The following is a 19268-nucleotide window of genomic DNA, read 5'->3' on the forward strand; positions in this document are numbered from 1 at the left end:
TCCATACACAGTTGAAACAGTTCTATGAGCCAGAACCTGATGTACTGCCTCCTCTGAAATTAGAAGCTTGTATTCTGACCCAAGGAGATCAGGTCTGTCTACAGGAACCACTGGTGAGACTTTGTTTCTTCCTCCTATAACCATTATTTTTACTCTTAAGTAAAACTTCCAGCCCTGTTGATATGGTTGAGCTTCAGAAAGAGATGACTTCTCTGTGAAACACCTGGTACTCCCAGTGAATTTTTACTCTTGACTCTTCTCTGACCCATCACCACCTTGGTTCTGGTGGTGAGGTATCTGCATGTCAACAGTTGAGTAATAATCAAGGCATCCATCACTTCTCCCAGGGAGCATTTGATCTCCCATTAATGGCTCTCTGATTGCAAGTACTAAATAGATATACTTTAGAATTTGGAGAACGAGGTTACCCAGAAGCAGATGAACCCAGGGGATCTGCTTCATTAGTCTGGAGTGTATGATTTAGGCTGGGCTAGAACTGGCATTCTGTTGAACCTTCAGAGGAACTGGGACAGGTTGGTTTTCTATTCTCGTCTAGCCTCAGAAAGACAGGAAAGAAAGAAACTGAAACTCCTGAGTGACTTAAAACTGAGATGTGCTCAGCCTAGGTCAGAGAAGCTATATTGGTCTTCCAAAGATTCCCTCAACCCAAACCCATATGTTTAGAATAGCCTCTGAGACTCAAAGGTGCTGGAGAGGATTTAATTTCACAACCTGGCTCCTTGGTATTTGTACCAGATCAGAGATAGCACATTTGATGTTACATTCTTAGGTGTCAGCTACTTGTGAAGCCAGTGCCTTTGGGAAAGGCCAGAAAACAATGCCTCTGTTAGTTCAATTATTTTTTTCTGTTTTTTTTTTTTTTAACTCCAGATTGACTTAATTTGTGATGCTAATGAATAACTTTATTTAGCCTTATAGATAAGGATTATTTGTCAATTCTTTAACAAGAATATTCAGTTATATTTTCTTCTACAGGATTATCTGCTATGTTGTATTCAACACTGTTTGGCCTGGTATAAGAGCAGAGTGGTACCATTACAGCAAGAAGAAGAGGAGGAGGAAGAGGGGTTCTACCAATACTTAGATGATATGTTGGAGTCGATTACGAATAGAATGATTAAGAGTGAACTAGAGGACTTCGAACTGGTAATTGCTAAGTCTAAGCTGTGTTGAGTAATGGAGGTTTTTAGTAGCTTATTAATTTTTATCTTGTGTCTTTTAGGACAAATCAGCAGACTTTTCTCAGAGCACTGGTATTGGCATCAAAAATAATATCTGCGCTTCTCTTGTTATGGGAATTTGTGAGGTTCTAATAGAATATAATTTCTTCATAAGTAATTTCAGGTAGGGTATTACTGTAACTCTACTTGTAGTTCATTTTGTGTGTGGGAGTGTGTTTTCTTAACACTAACAATAGGCTAGAGATGAAGAGACCACAGCCCCATGACACTATCTCTTAGATGGACCTTTAGCCTAAGACCAAACTATGTTCTTTCTACCAGGGAACATCAAAGCACATGCCAAACAGGCTCGTGAATTTTGTCTCTCCATCAGTCTTTACATTATTGAACATTCCCCAGACCTTGAACATAACAACCCCTGGTTTTAATAGAGAAATTTTGATAGGTGGTAGTACTGAACTTTCATTCTCTGCAATGACTGATACAAATAAAGGAGGAAAAGAAATGACCCAGATTGGTATTACCTAGGAGTACTGTGTTAATAGTGAAGATCCATTCATTTGTAATATTGGGTCTAAAGTATGACACCTAAAGAAGTATTGTGATTTACTTATTAGTGTTTTGAAAGTAAACCATAATATTCTGACACCTTTCCTTGGTGGTCTCTTTTTCCTTTTATACAGTAAGACTAAGTTTGAAACGATTCTGAGCTTATTTATGTGTTACAAGAAGCTCTCTGACATCCTTAATGAAAAATCTGGTAAAGGCAAAACGAAAATGGCCAACCGAACAACCGATAGTTTTTTGTCCATGAAATTTGTGTCTGATCTTCTCACAGCTCTTTTCAGGTAAGGTTCTAACAAAGAGCTTAAAGACAGACAGCCTTAAGGTGAAGGTAGAGACACCTACTAAGGGTCACTGATATTACCTAGTTTGGATTCACAATTCTTTAGCTTATATACAGTAAAAAGTAAGTCAAGGGGGTTGTAATTTTCTTGAAAGCAGAACAATCCCACATAGGCATTTAAAGGGATACTTTGAATTACTAAAGGGAATGTCAGAAACAATGAACTAGCGGATGAAAACATAGGATGGATTCCAAGAAATCAACCTAAGTAGAGTGAAAAGGAGAAAGAAAAGCCTGAATTTAAAAAAAAGGAACAACAAAAAAAACATTAAAGAAAGTTAACTAAGACTGACCTTTAAATTTCATCAAAGTTAAAAGATTGGGGGAAGGGGGAGAAAGGTAACACTGAGAATAATATTTGTAGAAAGACAGCCTTGGCAGTGACTGGCGTGGGCTGCCTCGAGTCTGTCTTTAGAGCTGGCTGGGTGCTATTGTGAACTGTCCCTAGAAAACGTAATTTCAGATCCCAGTAGCAGGGGAATCTTTCTGTCTCTTTTTTCCTGTCTAGGGACAGTACCCAGAGTCATGAAGAGAGCCTGTCTGTTCTGAGGTCCAGCAATGAGTTCATGCGCTACGCAGTGAATGTAGCTCTGCAGAAGGTCCAGCAGCTAAAGGAAACAGGGCATGTGAGTGGCCCCGATGGCCAGAACCCAGAGAAGGTCTTTCAGAGCCTCTGTGACATAACTCGGTAAGCCCCACGCACCCTTAGAGACCTGTTCCATTTGCTGTGGCATCTCTAAGAGGGGAAATCGGCAAGGGGGTTGGGGAGAGGAAGGTGGTTTGAAGTTGGGTGGGGAGTAAGATGGTTTGAAGTCGGGCATACCCAAAGGTGGAAGTGCAGTCACTCACTATGTTGGGGTTTTTTCCTAGTCCTGTTTTGGTGTGGATTGTTGGCCACATAAAAAATGTTATTCTAATACCAGGAATAAAAAGGGATATTACATAATGACTAAATAATTCATCAAGCAGACAGAACAGTTTTAAATGTATATGTACCTAACAGCACCTAATAACAGCTTCAAAATACTTAAGGCAAAAACGATAACACCAAAGGAGAAATACACAAATAATAATCTACCTTTCTCAGTAATCAGTAGAATTAGATAGAAAATCAGGAAGGATGTGAAAGACTCGAACAACACTATCATCCAGCTTGACTTAATCAATATTTATAGAACATTAATAAGTATTTAAGATAGTGAGGTATTGCCAGAATCAGTGGAACAGAAATAGATGGTTCAGAACTGATCCACACAAGTATGGTCTTTGGACTTTTAACAAAGGTGCCAAGATAATGGAATGGAGAAAGAAAGGTCTTTTCAAACAAATGTTTCTGGAATAATTGTACAGGAATATGTGAAAAAATGAAATTAAAAGACGCTTGCTCTTTGGAAGAAAAGCTATGCCCAACCTAGACAGCATATTAAAAAGCAGAGACATGACTATGCCAACAAAGGTCTGTCTAGTCAAAGCTACGGTTTTTTTCCAGTAGTCATGTATGGATGTGAGAGTTGGGCTATAAAGAAAGCTGAGTGCCAAAGAATTGATGCTTTAGAATCAATTGATGTGTTGAAGAAGACTCTTGAGAGTCCTTTGGACTGCAAGGAGATCAAACCAGTCCATCCTACAGGAAATCAGCCCTGAATATTCTTTGGAAGGACTGATGCTGAAGCTGAAACTCCAATACTTTGGCCATCTGATGTGAAGAACTGTCATTTGAAAAGACCCTGATGCTGGGAAAGATTGAAGGCAGGAGGAGAAGGGGAAGACAGAGGATGTGATGTTTGGATGGCATCACCAACTCAACGGATATGAGTTTGAGCAAGCTCTGGGAGTTGGTAATGGACAGGGAAGCTTGGCGTGCTGCAGTCCATGGGGTTGAAAAGAGTCGGACATGACTGAGAACTGAACTGATGTGAAAAAAAATGAACCTTGATCCATTTCTCATGTTATAACAAAATATTGACTTGAAATGAATCAGAGGCATAAGTGTAAAACCAAATATTGTAAAACATCTAGAAGACAGAAAAACCTTTGCAACCTTGTTTTAGGTAAAAAATTTCCTAGGTATAATACCAGAAGCACAATCAATATTTTTTAAAAATTTAACTCTGTTCCTTGAAAAACACTCCTAAGGAAGTTAGAAGACAAGCCACGAATTAATAGGAGATATTTGCAAAACACATGTCTGATGATGGACTGGTAACGAGATTATATGAAGAACTCTCAAACTTTTTAAGAAAACAATCAAATTGAGAAAATGGACAAAGTGTTTTAACAGACGCTTTACCAAATAAGATGTATAGATGGCAAATAAGAACACAAAAGGATGATCAACATAATTAGTCACTGCCACTGCTGCTGCTACTAAGTCGCTTCAGTCGTGTCCGACTCTGTGCGACCCCATAGACGGCAGCCCACCAGGCTCCGCTGTCCCTGGGATTCTCCAGGCAAGAACACTGGAGCGGGTTGCCATTTCCTTCTCCAATGCATGAAAGTTAAAAGTGAAAATGAAGTCGGTCAGTCGTGTCTGACTCTTCGCGACCCCACAGACTGCAGCCCTAGGTTAATGCAAATTATAAATCACGATGAGATACCACTAAACACCTATTTTTTTTCTTTTTAAAATTTATTTATTTATTTTAATTGGAGGCTAATTACTTTACAATATTGTGATGGTTTTTGCCATATATTCACATGAATCAGCCATGGGAGTACATGTGTTCCCCATCCTGAACCCCCCCCACCTCCCTCCCCATCCCATCCCTCAGGGTCATCCCAGTGCACCAGCCCTGAGCACCCTGTCTCATGCATTGAACCTGGACTGGCGATCTATTTCACATATGATAATATACATGATTCAATGCTATTCTCTCAAATCATCCCACCCTCGCCTTCTCCCACAGAGTTCAAGTCTGATCTTTATATCTGTGTCTCTTTTGCTGTCTCATATAGGGTCACCGTTACCATCTTTATAAATTCCATATATATGCATTAATTAACTGTATTGGTGTTTTTCTTTCTGACTTACTTCACTGTGTATAATAGGCTTCAGTTTCATCTACCTCATTAGAACTGATTCAAATGCATTCTTTTTAATAGCTGAATAATATTCCATCGTGTATATGTACCACAGCTTTCTTATCCATTTGTCTGCCAGTGGACATCTAGGTTGCTTCCATGTTCTGGCTATTGTAAACAGTGCTGCGATGAACATTGGGGTACACGTGTCTCTCTTAATTCTGGTTTCCTCGGTGTAAACACCTATTAAAATGCCTAGAAAAAAAAATAATAATAATAAAATGCCTAAAAGTTTAGATTGACTATACCAAAGTGTTGTCGTGGATGTGGAAGAATTTAAACTCCATGTTTTTTTTGGTTTTTTAATATTTATTTATGTATTTATTTTTGGCTACCCTGGGTCTTCTTGCTGTGCGGGCTTTTCTCTAGTTGTAGTGAGCAGGGGCTACTCTAGTTGCAGTGCACAGGCTTCTCATTGCAGTGGCTCCTCATGTTGCAGAGCACGGGCTCTTGAGCCACAGGCTTCAGTAGTTTCGCTCCTGGGCTCTAGATCACAGGCTCAAGTAATTAGTTGTTCCACTGTATGTAGAATCTTCTAAGATCAGGGATCAAACCCGTGTCTCCTGATTGGTAGGTGGATTCTTTACCACTGAGCCTCCAGGGACGCCCAGAATTTAAACTCTTATACACTGTTGACTTAATGTAAAATGGTGCAGCCACTTTGGAAAATAATTTGGCAATTTCTTAAAAAATTAAGCATACAACCTATCTTACGATATACCCATTCCACTCTTAGGTATTTACCCAAAAGAAATGAAAGCAGATGTTCTTATAAAAGTTTGTATATAGTAGTTTTATCTGTAATAGCAAAATCTGGAAACAACCTAAAGATGATAAATCGGTGAATATGCAAGCTGTGGTACATTCATACCCTGGAATACTACTCAGCAGTAAAATGCGACAAGCTACCAGTACGTGCAACAACATAGGTGAATCTCAAAACCATATGCTGTTAGCAAAGCCAGACTCTAAAAGCTACATAATGAATGATACCATTTTCATATGATAGTTTGTAAATTGTAAAACCACCGGGACAGGAGACAGATCAGTGGTTGCCTGGGAAATCAAAGAGAACTGACTGCAAAGGAGCACATGAGAACTTTTGGGGTGATGGAAATATCTAGATTGGGGGGAATGAGTACATGACTATGGAAGTGAATCAGCAGAGCCATACATTTACAGGATGGGAATTTTACTGTATGGAAATTGTATCTCGGTGAACTTGACTTTGAAAATAAAATCACTTTTCCCCAGGGTCTTGCTTTGGAGATACACTTCAATCCCTACCTCAGTGGAAGAGTTGGGGAAGAAAGAGAAAGGAAAGAACATCTCGCTGCTGTGCTTAGAGGGCTTGCAGAAGATACTCAGTGCCGTGCAGCAGTTCTACCAGCCCAAGTGTCATCAGTTTCTCAAGGCTCTGGGTGGGCATTTCAGTTTTGATAACTTGGCTCGATCTGAGTCTCTCTCTCTCAACCAAACCTCTCGATTCCAGTTGTTAGCCTAGCAGAGGACACCTGGGAAGAGTCCCAGTGTGGCTAAGGAGTGACACCTAGTGGATTCAGAATTGGCACTTACTGGATTCCATTTAACCACAGATGGGACTGGGAAACTGAGTATAGCCTTAAGAAGCTGCAGAATGTTAGGAATATAATTAAAGTTGCCTCCAGACTTTTGGCCTCCTAAAATTTTAGCTTGGCAAAGAAAAAAGCCAAGCCCCTTTCAAAGCAGATAGCGTTCTTTTCCTTTCCTAGATGCTACAGATAAGGAGGAAGAGGAGGAGGAAGTCAGTGTCTCTCAGAGAGCAGCTTTCCAGATCCGGCAGTTCCAGGTGAGAAGCCTAGGAGACTGCTGTGCTTTGTGAGGGTCCTCAGAAAGGGACCGTTAGCCAGGCCAGCTGGTGGGAACAGGCAGACCGTCCGCAAGTAGGACAGCAATTTTTTCTGGGTTGTCATTCAAGCAACTTGACATAGCTCTGAGAATGAAAGATAATGCATTTAAAAGCATTCCAGGAAGGATGTGTGTCAAGCCACCCCAATCTGCAGCACTCATTACCTCTAAGAATCACTGTTTGAGCTGATATTATACAAAGAGCTTGCCAGGAGCCCACTCGTGCAGGGAGTAACTTGGCTTTGTCTGTCATATGGTTCTAACCACTAGTTGTCACTTATCAGGAGCTTTTATCCCAGAGGATTTCTTTAATAATGTTAAAGTTCCTGTCACACGCCAGGAACTGTTCAGGCGCTGAAAATATAACAAGGAATAAGAGACACAAGCCTACCCTCATAGAGCTTACACTGTAGTAGGGAGAGACTGACGGACCAAAGACAGTGTTCTGGGTGGTGAGAGAGAAATAGAGAAAAGGGAAACGGAAAGTGTGTAGAGAATGCCAGTGTTGGGGTGTGGTCTAGCCCTCAGGTGAGTGAATGGGCCTCAGGAAGTTGTGAACCACCCAGGCCTGGGTGCACTGGAACGCTGTGGCGATCAGTGGTTGGGACACAGCACTTTCATTGGGCCCGTGATCTGTCCCTTGTCAGGGAACTAAGATCCCACAAGCTGTGTGGTGCAGTCTAAAATAAACAAAACTGGGTGCACAGTTCATTCCTAATGTATATGTGGCAGGGGTTTGGAGGAGAAGGAGTCCATAGCTCTCAAGAGAACACTCAGACGTCTGATCACAAACAGGGTAGGAAACTACCTGCTCAATCCAGGTCTTATTTCCAGATTTTATCCTCTTGGATTTTTGGTATTTTTGAGTCATTTCTGTCCCAGCCTTAGGAATCTCTGTCTAGATGTCTCTTGTCTTTGCTAGTATCATGTCTGCTAATGTTTCTGTGTATCTTTTCTCAGAGGTCCTTGTTGAATTTACTTAGCAGCCAAGAGGAAGACTTTAAGAGCAAAGAAGCCTTGCTTCTGGTCACTGTTCTCACCAGCTTGTCCAAGCTGCTGAAGCCCGTCTCTGCTGAGGTATGAGCATCAATCAGTCCCACTTTGCATCCCCCAGAAGGCCAGGAGTACTACATCTGACAGTGTACAACTAAATGTCCTCTTGAAATCTGGCTTATTTATTTATTTTTATTTTTTTTAACTAGACAGAATGATGCAATTTATTGGAAAGAAGAAACATAAGCAAATGCTTCTGGAAATTATGAAAAAGATTGGTCTGACAGGAGAGACTTATCCTAAAGCATATCATCAACCCATAAAAATTAAATAATTTGGTTTTGAATAATAGGCATATTATAAATAAATAAAATACAAATAGAACTTTTAGAAGTAAACCTTAATACTTATGTATAAGGAAGTGCCAGTTATGATAAAAATGAAGTCTGGCTTATTTAAAATTATGTATCATTATGCTCCTGAATTAATATAAGATCTGTAAGATGTACCCACCCACACACACATAGTGTTTCTACCATGACGTAGTTACTGCTTTTGTTTATTTGGCCACTGTCAAAGGTAAACAGTAAGCTCTGTAAAAAAAAAAGCTTTTATCTGTGGGGCCTTCAACCTTCTTGTGTTTCCCTCCCCCCTCCCCCTTGGTGTTTTCTAAGATGAAAGTATGTTAATTATCAAGGTAGCTGACATTCAGCAGTTAACTTTCTCATCAAAATTAGCTGATTTTGAGTTTGGGGGATATTCAACAAACCACTGATAAGTCAGAAAGCATGATTATAGTCCTAAAATAGAATCTGTTCTACCCAGATAGATTTTAGGTATATGTGCTTGGGTCTGCACATATACATGAAGAATATGTGTACCCATATATATGTGAAATAAGAGAAGTGCCATATTCTGTGGATCTGTTCCATTCAGGAGTAATTTCCCTAAAGGATGATAAAGAGAGTCCTTGAGAGCCTAGGGCTATGTGGTCCTCCCACTCCTACTTCCTGACCTGTGGGGAGACCAGTTGAGAGTGCTGAGGTGCAGGCCTCCTTGTGTAAGCCCTTGCTTTTAGGAAGAACTAACCAGACTACAGCCTAGTATGTTATGACATTTGAGTACTGAAAAAGCAGACTTGATTTTCCTCTTGTCCTAGTTCCAGGTAGCCCAAAGAAAATCCCCATTGCTACTTATTTCATCCTAGATCGGAACAATGCATCCCCACTTTGCTTTCAGCTTCATTCTTTCATGTTGCTACTTTTGCTGCAAGGAGCCCAAGACTAGGAAAGAAACACAGGGAATTGGAACATGGGGATATTTGAAGGAAAATAGATTTTGAAAGGCTAACACAAAGAAGAAATTTTTAAAATTTTACCACCCCCTCATAATTTTGGGTAGTGTGTCTAAAATTTTTTAGTTTAACTTTGAATGGGTAATAAAGTTCTTTGATTTGAAAACCAGACATTATAAAAAGATTTGCAGGAGATTGTCACCTTTCTGTCCGTGTCCTCCATCTGTTCAGCTCTTCTCCCCCAGCCCGTAAATACTTTTTATTTTCTTGTGTAAAGAGTTCTTTTCTTCCTGTACAGTCATATGAATATAGCTTCTTATGCCTAACCCTGCCCTCTTCACACAAAAGCCTGTTCAACATCCTGCTCTATTTATTTATTACGTTTAACACTGTATTCTGGACATCTGTATTCTACAGTAATCACTGTATTCTGGGAAATACTTTTATATCAGTTCACAGAGAATCTTCATTTAGCCTCTGAAGTTATCTTTTTCCCTGACAGATCAAAACCTGAATTCTTACTGGTCATTTTACCTTTAAACATCACTGCATTTCAGTGTCTTGGTGGCTAGAAGCCTATCCCAAACAACTGCTGAAGCAAAAAGCTGAATGTGTGTCTAGCGAAACATGACCTACTAGTCCAAGGCCTTAAGCTTCCCCAACTTTTTTTTTTTTTGCCCCTTTTCTTTTTTTTCCCTGCTCCCTTTTAACCTCCTGTGGCCTTTTGGTTCCTAAAGGCTAATTTGACTGTCACTGTGGCCAGGATCTTACTCTCCTATGCCTCTGTTAGCTTACTATCCTTAAAAGATGTCTCAGATGCAGAGAGTGCTGGGCATGGGAAGAGGAAGAAGGGCACTTTAGCCCCAAACCGTGGTGGGAGTGGCCAGGGAAGCTCAAATAACAGCCCAGACCCCAGGACCTTTGGCCCTTAATGAGAACATTTGAGAATTGAGTCACAGGCTACATTTAAGAAAAGAATCAGTAATTATTCTCATAAGTTTGGACTTATTTTTATGCCTTTTTTTAGTAGAGTACCACTTTAGATCCAGGCACATGTTTTAGCAGGTGATTTGCTTAGACTTGGAAAGGACTAGAGCTCTTTTAGTCTGATAGCACCTAGGTCTGTCTTTTGAATGTTTCTATAATATCTGAATGATCTCTAGTTTGTGCAGATGTTATCCTGGACATCTAAGATTTGCAAGGAAAACAGCTGGGGTAAGTTTCCTGCCATATTTCCTTTTTCGGCTTTATATAAAATCATCACCACCAAACAACATTTAGAAAATTACACATTCACCAGAGTAGCCAAAAGGAAGAAATACACAAAACCAATCCCAAGGGTTGGTAGGAATATAGTGCAGTTGAGCCTCTCATTCACTGCTGCTAGAGGTGTCAGTTGGTAAAACCACTCTGGAAAACTGTTTAGCAATACTTAACTACTAAAATTAAACATAGGCTTACAATCAAGCAGTTCCACTCCTAGCAAAAACAGGTGGGAAAATTCTCACAGCAGCACCGTTGTAACAGGCAACACCAAACCCAAACGTCTGTCAGCAGTAGAATGGATCGAGGGGTTGTGCTGTATGTACACGGTGGGACCCTGCAGCAGTGAGGATGAACAGCCCCGCTGACACATGACGTGGAGGGTCTGGCGTACAGAACGTTCAACAGGCGACAGACGCAAAAGAGTACTCACTCTGTGATTCTACTAGATCAAGTCCAAAATCAGACAAAACTTGATGTGAGGTTACAAGGCAGAATGACAGCTTCCTTGGTGGGGTGAGGGGTGTCCTGGGGTGCTCATATTTCTTGACCTGTATGCTAGTTGTGTGATGATAGTGACTAATAAATGGGAAACATCCCCGTCATTTGCACCCGTGGGTCGAAGTGTACCTCTGTGAGCCAGCTGCCTGGATTGGAGTGTGTGCAGCATGGGGATGTTGTGCCTGAAGCATGACAGGCTAGCATTCCAGTTAGGCACCCACCTGCTACAGGACTGACTGGGATTATAGCTGAATTTTCTTTCCTTTCTACTTCTAGAGGATGCCTCCTTCTCCAAGGGCATGCTGAGTTTGCTCTTCAGCCTCCATGTTTCATGTAAGAGTCCTGTTAGTCTGCTGCGTGACTTGTCCCAGGATATCCATGGACATCTTGGAGACCTAGACGAGGTACTGTTGTGAGCCTTCAGTATGGTGCCCCGAGTTGGGAGTAGAGGCCAGGGGAACAGCCTTACTGTCCTTACATCTCACCTCTCTTCCCGTGCCCAGGATGTAGAAGTGGAGAAAACAAACCACTTTGCATTGGTGAATCTGAAAACAGCTGCCCCTACAGTCTGTGTAAGTGTGGATCCCTGACACTTGGGAAATAGCCTTGTCATCCCTTCCATTTTATTCCCTGTGAGGAGTGAATTACAGTGGCTCAAGTCCTGAGGCCTGTAACCCACCCACGGGTGGCCGTGGCTTTCATGTTACACCAGCAGCTGTGTGTAGTGAGCCATGTCAGGCATTTTTTCCTTTCACAGCTGCTTGTTCTGAGTAAAGCTGAGAAGGTCCTAGAAGAAGTGGACTGGCTGATCACCAAGCTTAAGGGACAAGCGAATCAAAAAATCATACCAGGTAACATGAGTTGAGGGAGAGGTTCCAGGAATTGTGATCAACTGAACTGGATTGAAAACATAAAGGCAGAGCCCCTGGGCTCTGTCTGTTCGTTTGTGCTAGATTCCCAAAGTAATGAAAGTAGACAGTAGTGTGGCTTATGACAGCATAATTATTAATGTATTCTGCATCCAGACTTCCTAGTTAATGATGTTTAGTTGGTTTCTAAATCTCTTTGACTTGAACTAGAAAATCAGGTGAATTGGGTTTGAATGTGCTAAAACTTCATTTCCTTTCAGAAGAGGCCTCTTCTCAGGCAGCCCTAACAAACCGTCCCATGGAGAAAGTCACCATCATACAGTTGGGAACTCTGCTCACATTTTTCCACGAGCTGGTGCAGACAGCCCTGCCATCAGGCAGCTGTGTGGACACCTTGTTAAAGGACCTTTGCAAAATGTACACCACTCTCACAGCACTTGTCAAATATGTGAGTATCGGAGAGTCGATAACCATCACTCTGCCCCACCCAGCCAGGACAGTGCTCCTGGTGCTGAACACCCCAGTGCAGGGCTCGCGTCTACATCTCTGCAAGTCACTGTGTGACCCGTAGATGGCAGGTGACTCCACAGGCCTGGAAATAACAGTGGAAGCATAATTCTAAATCTGTTTTTAGAGCTCTCTATTTCTTTAGCATATGAGTATGTCGTTCACATGATTGAGTATAATGAATGTAAATACCTCTTGATTGAGTGTAAATGATTAATTGAGTGTAAATGCCTTTCACACCTTCTAAGACTCAAGTCTAAACTTTAGTTAGAGAATTTAATCTGATTCCAATTACACAAAAAATTAGACAATTTCAGACCAGTCTGGACACCGAAAAGGTGTTTGTCCTTTAACAAGTAGGTGTTAAATGCCTCACAGGTCAGGTATGTGAGTAGGGAATAAGTTTATTTTTTGAAAATACAAGGTATACTTGCCCTGAGTTTAAGTTAATGCTTCTTAGTATCCGTTAACAAGAAACTTTTTTTATATTTGCAGTATTTTGATTCTCAGCAGACATTCAAGAGTGATAGGAACTACATAATTTAGTTCCGATTCTAGCAATGACCCACATTACTTAGGAAGGCACAGACAACCCAAGAAAGATGGTGGACTGCCTCACACCATATACCCAAACCGCAGCACTGCCGTTCCTGAGAAGGTGCAGCTCTGGCGATAGCATGTGGCTAACTAGCTTCTGTGGTAGAAATACTGAGAACCTCTATAATCTTATTGGCTTTTTCTAAAGGAAAAACAGCAAAGTCATTGGCTTTCTAAATGCAGGGACTATGACCCTGAAGGATTTTTGAAGCAATAAATGGAACAAGTCAGAAACAGAAATCTTTCATTGCCTCCTGTCTGGGAAGCTTTGGAGCTTAGGGGAGGGAAAAAGGAACCCTGGAGTCTGAGATTCTCCATGAATCTGGGTAGCTTATTTTCTTTTCTCTCTCCAGCCAGAGCAATAGTCATACACCATGTGCTCGCTGCGTCACTACCTATAGTTTCATGGGACATCTATATAGGAATAGCATACTAAATCTGGATTCCCAGGTGGCTCAGTGATAAAAAATCTGCCTGCCAATGCAGGAAACATAAGAGATGCGGGTTCAATCCCTGGGTTGGAAAGTGTCCCCCGGAGTATGTAATGGCAACCCACTCCAGTACTCTTGCCTGGGAAATCCCATGGACGGATGAGCCTGGCGTGTGACAGTCCATAGGATCGCAGAGTTGGCCATGACTGAGCATGCGTGCATGCAAGATTCCAACACTTTTCCCTAGAACGTTATGAAACCTTTGAGAGAAGTGGGTGTCCTGCCTTTGCCTAATACTAAATCTTGGATTCTTTTGTTAGTATCTCCAGGTGTATCAGCGCTCCACAGGAATTCCAAAAAATATGGAAAAACTGGTGAGTTGAGAATGCCTTTCCTAGGAATGGGGAAAGCATCTTATTCCTAGTTATATTGACTTCTTTCTCCTTTGCTGCAGGTGAAGCTGTCTGGTTCACATCTGACCCCTCTATGCTATTCGTTTATTTCTTATGTGCAGGTAAGTGATTGTATCACGATGTATCTTCAAGTGAGAAAGGACTCCTTATATTCCCAGGGGACTGCTCACTCACGTGAGCTGAGCGTATATAAAGTTTCTTCTACTTAAAATAAGCCAGAGGTGTCCATTTGAGAACACGCCAAGGCTTGAAGTCTTTGCAGCAGGAAAATATTAAAAAAAAAAAAAAAAAAAAAGTTTGATTTAGAGAGAAAAAGCATTCAGTATGTTTGCACTTGGAGCAGAGGAGAAACAAGCATCCTTAGGCTCAGTGACTTGGTTTATTTCTGGGCGATTCCAAACCCACTCCTTTGGGAATGTGAGTGAAGTAGTGGCAGGCATAGTGAGGATAAATGAGGTGACTTGTGGAAAGTGCTTAACACAACACCAGGCAGGTGTTCTCTAAATAGTTCCAATAAAATGAACAGGACCTTGGAGCATCATTTCCCAAGCTGTCAGACATAAGACCAGAAACAGATAGGTTAAGATTCCGAGCTTCTGATTCAGGGGGCGTGGGTTTGACCACTGGTTGGGGAACTAATATCCCGTGTGCCATGTGGTACGGCCAAAAAAAGGGGCAAAGCTGGGGTTCAAATTGGGTTCTTTGACTCCATGACAGTGGTCAACAAACTTTCTGCAAAGGGCCGAATGGTAAATGCTCTAGGTTTTGCAGGCCATAGAGTCACTGTCACAACTAAACTTTGCCATTGTAAAAATAAAAGCAGCCACAGTCAATATACAATGAATGAGCTTGGCTGTGTTCAGTGAAACTTTTGAAAAGCAAGCAGTGAGCTGGATTTGGCCTCTTGGTTGTAGTTGGCCAGCCCCTGCTCTGGAACCATATTTGATACTCACTGACATGTAAAATGCTGGGAGGTTTGGGGTTTTGTGTTTGACCCATTCTCAAGCTTTTCTTCTGCTTATCACTAGGCACCTTCTAGACTATCTTTTTTTCTACATTACACAAAAACTGGTTGATGTATTCCTCCTTGGATATTTCTCCCCTTCTGGATCTGTGTTTGACTTAAAGCCTTATTTGACAAGTCAGCTGATCCACAGGCACTTTTTGTCTTTGTGAGATGTGTTTAATGAGCCAAGAGCCCATGGTTCCATTAACTCTCTCCAACTTTTATCTAGAAATTTGGATTGCATTTGCCACATCTTTCAAAGAGCTGCTTATTCTCTTTTAGCCCCTTCTTTTTTCCCATAGCCTTGGATCTCAGTGAGAAGAAAGCAGTGAAAGCCATTGCTCCAAAACCCTTAGCTTAGCATCCTGCTCAGGACTGTATACCTTTAAAAGATACTTCTCTTCCCACTAGTTTTAGTCCTGTCTGAATCAGCAGAAACAGGCTGTAACTGGGATTGATTTAGGGAGTTTCAACAAGGTCCTATCTGGGGTACAACTTTTAGGAAGACGGCTCACTTCCCATTTGGTCACATGAGTTCTACCTGAGCTGCTCTCTGCCCCTCCCCTACAAAGTATTCACCCCCTACCCTGCCTTCCAGGGCCAAAAATGAGTCTCTTCACACCAGCATCTCTGGGGTCCCTACATTTTCTTATTTTCCAGAACATGCCCTGGGGACCAAGCCTCCTCTCTCACGTGGCTGTAGTAGTGTAATTCCTCTCCATTTGCAGGCGTCTGTTCTTAGCTCTGCTAGTTGTCCCTTGGGCCGTGGTATGTCATTCCTAGAGGGCACAGCACGCCCCTTCAGGTAGGAGGTTCCTGTTTGTGCACCTCACGCTTGGGCGCTCTCTGACTCATGGTCCGTTCTCTCCTGTCTTATCAGAACCCTGTGCTTCTTGGTCCCCTTCTTGGTTCTTCCTTTCTCCAGGAGCTCTTTATTTTGATTATCTGCAACATAGGGAAACAAAGTGTTTCTATGACCTGTAAACCTTTCTGGAGCCTGTAACCACTTGTCATGTGAGACACATGGCTCTGGGAACCACCTCCCCAGCTTCCTGTCTTTTCTACAGCCCTTTTAGCGAAAGTCCCAGCAGGGAACACCTAGTCCTACTCCCACCTTGACAGTTCTTTCCTAGCTCACAAGTCCCTTGGCTGCCCTAGTGTTAGTAACAATGGGTCCTACCCTCACTTCCATGTGATAGACCTATCCAAGAGCAAGACTGTAAATCTCCCAACAACAAAAAGCAGAAAAATATCTGAGAATTATAAAGTGTCCCAGACTGTTTCCCATTGGCCAGCATCTGCTTCAGGATAATCTCTTCACCCAGACTTGGTCCCCTTAAGAGTTCCCCCATTATTGCTATAATCATCACATTAGAAAATCACCACTAGCCTGGTAGCTCTAAAGAAGGACCTTCAGGAATGAGAGAACTTGTTTGCTCTCCTTTAGAACAAGCACAGCACGAGCCTCAAATGCACAGGAGAAAAGGAGAAGACGGCCGCCGGCCCCACGGCCATGGTAAGTCGCTGACAGCAACACGTGGCCACTCAGAGTTCCCTGCTGGTCCAGTGGTTGGGACTCTGCGCTTCCACTGCAGGGGGGCACCGATTTGATCCCTGGTCAAGAAACTAGGATCCTGCATGCCATGCAGTACAGCCCCCCCCAAAAAAATGGTTGCTGATGAACCTTGAAAATACAGTAAGTAAAAGAAGCCAATCGGACAAAGACTACGTGTTATATGAATCCATTTATATAAAATGCCCAGAAAAGGTAAATCTAAAAAGAAAAATTAGTGGTTGTCTAGAACTGGTGAGCGGGAGTGGTTAGGGGGATGTTAGAAAAACTGGGAAGGTGCCTGCTAAAATGAGTGTAGGATTTCTTGTGGGAGTGGGGTGTGTGAAAATGCTGTAAATTATGGTGATGGTTGTTCAATCCTGTGAATGCACAAAGAAACACACACACAGAAGTATGCAATATAATGGGTAAACTGGTTGGTATGTGAATTACATCTCAGTAAAGCTGGGGAAAATGTGCTTATTTGTATATGACTGCCTCTCAGCTCATGGACTTTGTTCAGATGGAACGTCTTTTTCTTCTGTATATGCTCTATTCAGGAAGTACCAGGAAATCTTGAGCTCGCTCTTCAAAAATAGAAATAGCTTAGGATAACCATTGGGAAGGAGCTGATCTTAGGAAAAGTTAGTGAGTGAAAAGGTGCCTCTTAAAGGATGTGAAAGATTGGTGCCAGAAAGTGGGTTCTCCAGGGCACTGCTGGCAAAGAATTGAGTCCTCTCTCAAGGTAAACATTTGGCAATAACTGTTCACATGCACCAGTCTTTAATGCCACAATTCTACTTGTAGAATAGAGAAATTGTAAAGGCCTGTGTATATTCAGTTCTAGTAATGTTATAAGTAAAAGTGAAATATTGGGAAAACTAAGATGCCCACTGACTGGCTTTTATAGTATATTTATACTGTAGAACACTACGCAGACATGAAAAAATACAAAGCTAAATGTTCAGATATAGAATTCTAAGATAATGTTAAAGAAAAAAAGATGAGAACAGTGTCTTCATTTGTAGTTTAAAAAATATAAAAACTTGTCTATATGCGTAAGAAACATATGGAAGGATCTACAAGCTACAATTCAAGTTGAGGGGAGAGAGAATCGCAGCAATGAAAATGCATCTGTAGACTAGAGCAGAAACAGAGCTAGGGCAGAGTGGGCTCATTGTTACAGGAATCCTAAGTCAGAGAGGCAACCAGATACCTACACATGGTCCTTCCCTCAGCCAGCCTCTAGAAAACACATGTTTAGGAATTACAGAAGGGTTAATTGCCATCTTCATTGGCATTTTTAGGTCCTTTGATGAAACTGAACTATCAAAAAAAATCTTAATGACTGGTGTATATAAGTAAAACTGCATTTCATTGGAGGTCAGACTATCTTTCCCTCAAAGCCACGAGCAGTTCTGCGACAAGCAGCTTCAGAGGACTTTACCACTCCTGAACCCCAAATTTAGGTCTTCTCTTTGCCCTGTAGGCCAGAGCTCTTCGGGAAACCAAGCCAATTCCTAATCTCATCTTTGCCATTGAACAGTATGAAAAATTTCTCATCCACCTTTCTAAGAGGTCAAAGGTAAGCATATTCTGTTATTTTTGTACTGATGCCCACTTACCCTGTGAGGGGACCTGGCAAACTGAAGCAATGCAACTGCACTGGGTGGGGGGGTCGACTACATTTGATTCTTTGCTATTTCTGATCTGATGGCCTGAAGCCAAACACTGACCCAGGGAACCTGATGTGAAGTCTGGTGGGTGTCTACTTGCTTCTCTAGCAATGAAGGTTTATCAGGGTTGGCTTAGGCAGCCCTGGGCAGGTTTTATTGGTAGGAAACTGCGCCTGTGTTTACAATCCTGTCCCAGGTGAACCTGATGAAGCATATAAAGCTCAGCACCTCACGAGACTTCAAGATCAAGGGAAACGTCCTGGACGTGGTTCTTCGGCAGGAGGAGGAGGATGAAAATGAAGAGGTCAGTGCCTGCTCTGACTGGAGTGCAGCACGCTTCAGCTGCCCTCCTGGCTGGTTGTCAGTAGCCTATCTGGGAGCAGCCACAGAGAAAGGGCCAAAAGCTGGTCAAAGACAAAACTAGGCATTCTCAAGAGAAAGGTTGTAAATGGTGAACCACACACGAAGTTTCCCAGGCTTGTGTACATTTAGGGTGGACATTTCCAGAAAGGGGATGTTGAAAACAAGGTCTTACTGTGGGTCTTTTCCCCATAACCTTTTAAACCATTGGAAAATTATGAACATAAGTATTCTGGCTCAGAAACCAGTGTTTTCCTCTTCTACCATGCCCTCATTCAAAGTAGGGCCAACTACTCTGAATGACATTCAGCGCATTTCTCAGCCTCTTTTCCCCTCTGCTGAGACTAAAGGGAGAGGAACAGACCTGTCCCAACCGCACGCGTGAGCCCTACAGCATCTCTGAAGCAGAACCCAGTGTTTCTATCACCTTTTGTATATCCAGGATGAACTGGAAGTTTACATCAACCACCCTGGATTTCTAGCTTCTCAAAAATTGTGAATCTACATGCTTCCATTTACCACACTCTAAGCCATAATACACCTGGCCCTGTCCACTCCCTCTGCCTACCCGGCATCTGAGTTCAGGGGAGTTCTGCACCATCTTGATGCCCCTTCTCTGTCACTGTGTTCCCTGCATCATTCCAGAAGTCCAAAGGGAAGGAGTCAGCACCACCTTGCTCTACTACAGAGCTCACCTCATCTCCAACAGTTACCTCCCGTGAGTGGGAT

The 19268-nt window shown here is 42.1% G+C and overlaps 1 protein-coding gene across 3 annotated transcripts in view; it reads left to right on the forward strand.

Moving 5' to 3' along the window:
* The window catches only part of FANCI (FA complementation group I), a 61272-nt gene that overhangs the window by 41753 nt on the left and 251 nt on the right, over nucleotides 1-19268 (forward strand). For all 3 annotated transcript variants that reach the window (XM_065906947.1, XM_065906946.1, XM_065906949.1), the window contains exons 20-37: nucleotides 12-113; nucleotides 997-1167; nucleotides 1244-1365; nucleotides 1886-2050; nucleotides 2618-2797; nucleotides 6445-6611; nucleotides 6942-7018; nucleotides 8038-8154; nucleotides 10528-10579; nucleotides 11405-11532; nucleotides 11632-11700; nucleotides 11886-11979; nucleotides 12258-12445; nucleotides 13853-13906; nucleotides 13987-14046; nucleotides 16399-16467; nucleotides 17993-18088; nucleotides 18376-18483. In XM_065906947.1, coding sequence (XP_065763019.1) covers nucleotides 12-113; nucleotides 997-1167; nucleotides 1244-1365; nucleotides 1886-2050; nucleotides 2618-2797; nucleotides 6445-6611; nucleotides 6942-7018; nucleotides 8038-8154; nucleotides 10528-10579; nucleotides 11405-11532; nucleotides 11632-11700; nucleotides 11886-11979; nucleotides 12258-12445; nucleotides 13853-13906; nucleotides 13987-14046; nucleotides 16399-16467; nucleotides 17993-18088; nucleotides 18376-18483 — 2019 coding nt within the window. The remainder of the gene's footprint in view (nucleotides 1-11; nucleotides 114-996; nucleotides 1168-1243; nucleotides 1366-1885; nucleotides 2051-2617; nucleotides 2798-6444; nucleotides 6612-6941; nucleotides 7019-8037; nucleotides 8155-10527; nucleotides 10580-11404; nucleotides 11533-11631; nucleotides 11701-11885; nucleotides 11980-12257; nucleotides 12446-13852; nucleotides 13907-13986; nucleotides 14047-16398; nucleotides 16468-17992; nucleotides 18089-18375; nucleotides 18484-19268) is intronic.

Source organism: Muntiacus reevesi, chromosome 15, assembly GCF_963930625.1.
Source record: "Muntiacus reevesi chromosome 15, mMunRee1.1, whole genome shotgun sequence".
In the NCBI taxonomy this organism is placed as follows: Eukaryota; Metazoa; Chordata; class Mammalia; order Artiodactyla; family Cervidae; genus Muntiacus; species Muntiacus reevesi.